General features: G+C 48.3%; 1 protein-coding gene across 1 annotated transcript in view; it reads left to right on the forward strand.

The window, feature by feature from the left end:
• HTT (huntingtin) overlaps positions 1 to 1,420 on the forward strand; it is a 188,906-nt gene that overhangs the window by 111,046 nt on the left and 76,440 nt on the right. The window contains exon 29 of the mRNA XM_042782637.1: positions 68 to 178. Coding sequence (XP_042638571.1) covers positions 68 to 178 — 111 coding nt within the window. The remainder of the gene's footprint in view (positions 1 to 67; positions 179 to 1,420) is intronic.

Consider the following 1,420-nt stretch of genomic DNA (forward strand, 5'->3'; position numbering starts at 1 on the left):
GTGTTTGTTGTGGGTCCTACAGTGTGCTGGAGCCTGTAACCGTGTCTTGTCCCCTTCCACTCCCAAGGTCACCTTGGATCTCCAGAACAGCACGGAGAAGTTTGGTGGGTTTCTGCGCTCTGCCTTGGATGTTCTTTCACAGATTCTGGAGCTGGCAACCCTGCAAGACATCGGGAAGGTTTGTCCTGTCCTGTCTTCCAGTACACTTGGCATGCATCTGCCAGGGGCCTTACTGCAAAGGTGACATGGCTAAGGACTTTGATAGGTCTCACGCACACAGAGAAGAAGTTCTCTCCTGAGGCACGTGGAACGTCCTGTAGGTCATGGGTGTACTGCACAGGTTTTTCTTTTAGTCATTATCTCTCTGTTGTCCAGTCCATTCCGACACATAATGACCCTTCCTTGGGTTTCTCAGGCAGTGTGTCTACGGAAGTAGGTTGCCCAATCTTCCTTCCAAGGAGTGGCTGGTGGGTTTGAACCACTAGGCTTTTAGTTAGCAGGCTTAGTGCTACACTTAGCACTACACCACTACACCACTAGAGCTCCCTAGGAGCACCACATTGCTAACCAGAAGGTCAACGGTTCATACCCCCCAGCTGCTCTGTGGAAGGAAGACAGGATGATCTACTTCCATAAAGATTTACAGCCTTGGAAACCCAACAGGGGTCGCTGTGAGTCAGAAATGACTCGATGGCAGTGAGTTTGGTTTTGGTTTTTATGTCTTTTGCTTCACGTTGTTTGGTTTCTTTTTCTGTGTCTTTAATTCACTAATCTTTTCTTCTTTTGCAGTTACTCTTACCCAGTGTGTTTCTCGCCACCAAAATTGTCATTGTCATGTCTGGGAGCTTGATTTGGGTGCTTTTTTATGTCTTTGGTTAACTTTTTGAGCATACAGGACAGTTAGGAATAGCTGTTGTTAGGGTGTTAATTTCCTCGTCTCTGTTGGTTCTGAGTCACGTGTAATTGATTGCTTGTACTCTGCACTGTGCGTGGTCATTTCCTGCCTGTGTGCCTGGTCGCCTTTAAGTGGATAGCAGGCATTGTGAATTCCACCTTTTCAGGTGGTAGGTGTTGTGCTGAAAGTCTGCACAGCATCTGAGGTTCCCGTTACTTTACGCAGGTTTTGTTCAATGGCACTGGTCCTGGTTCTCAGTGTGTCAGTGTGCTCATTATTCCATGCTGCTTGTCCTGTTTCCCTTAATCTGGCTTCCCTGCCCCTCCCCCATCGTCTTTGCGTTAGCGATGACTGATCTCGTGTGGATGACTGTTGACAGAACTCAGCACTCACGGGTGAGACTGTTTAGTGTATGAGCCACTCTGTGACTTAGCTGGAAGGTGATTTCTGGGAGCGTATCTCAGCATGATGGTCTCGGGGTTCATGTGGTCTCTGTTGGTCCAGGAAGTGTGGCCGGTTTTGGGA

The sequence above is a fragment of the Orycteropus afer genome, unplaced genomic scaffold, assembly GCF_000298275.1.
Source record: "Orycteropus afer afer isolate SDZICR_OR568_19922 unplaced genomic scaffold, OryAfe1.0 scaffold00398, whole genome shotgun sequence".
NCBI lineage: Eukaryota > Metazoa > Chordata > Mammalia > Tubulidentata > Orycteropodidae > Orycteropus > Orycteropus afer.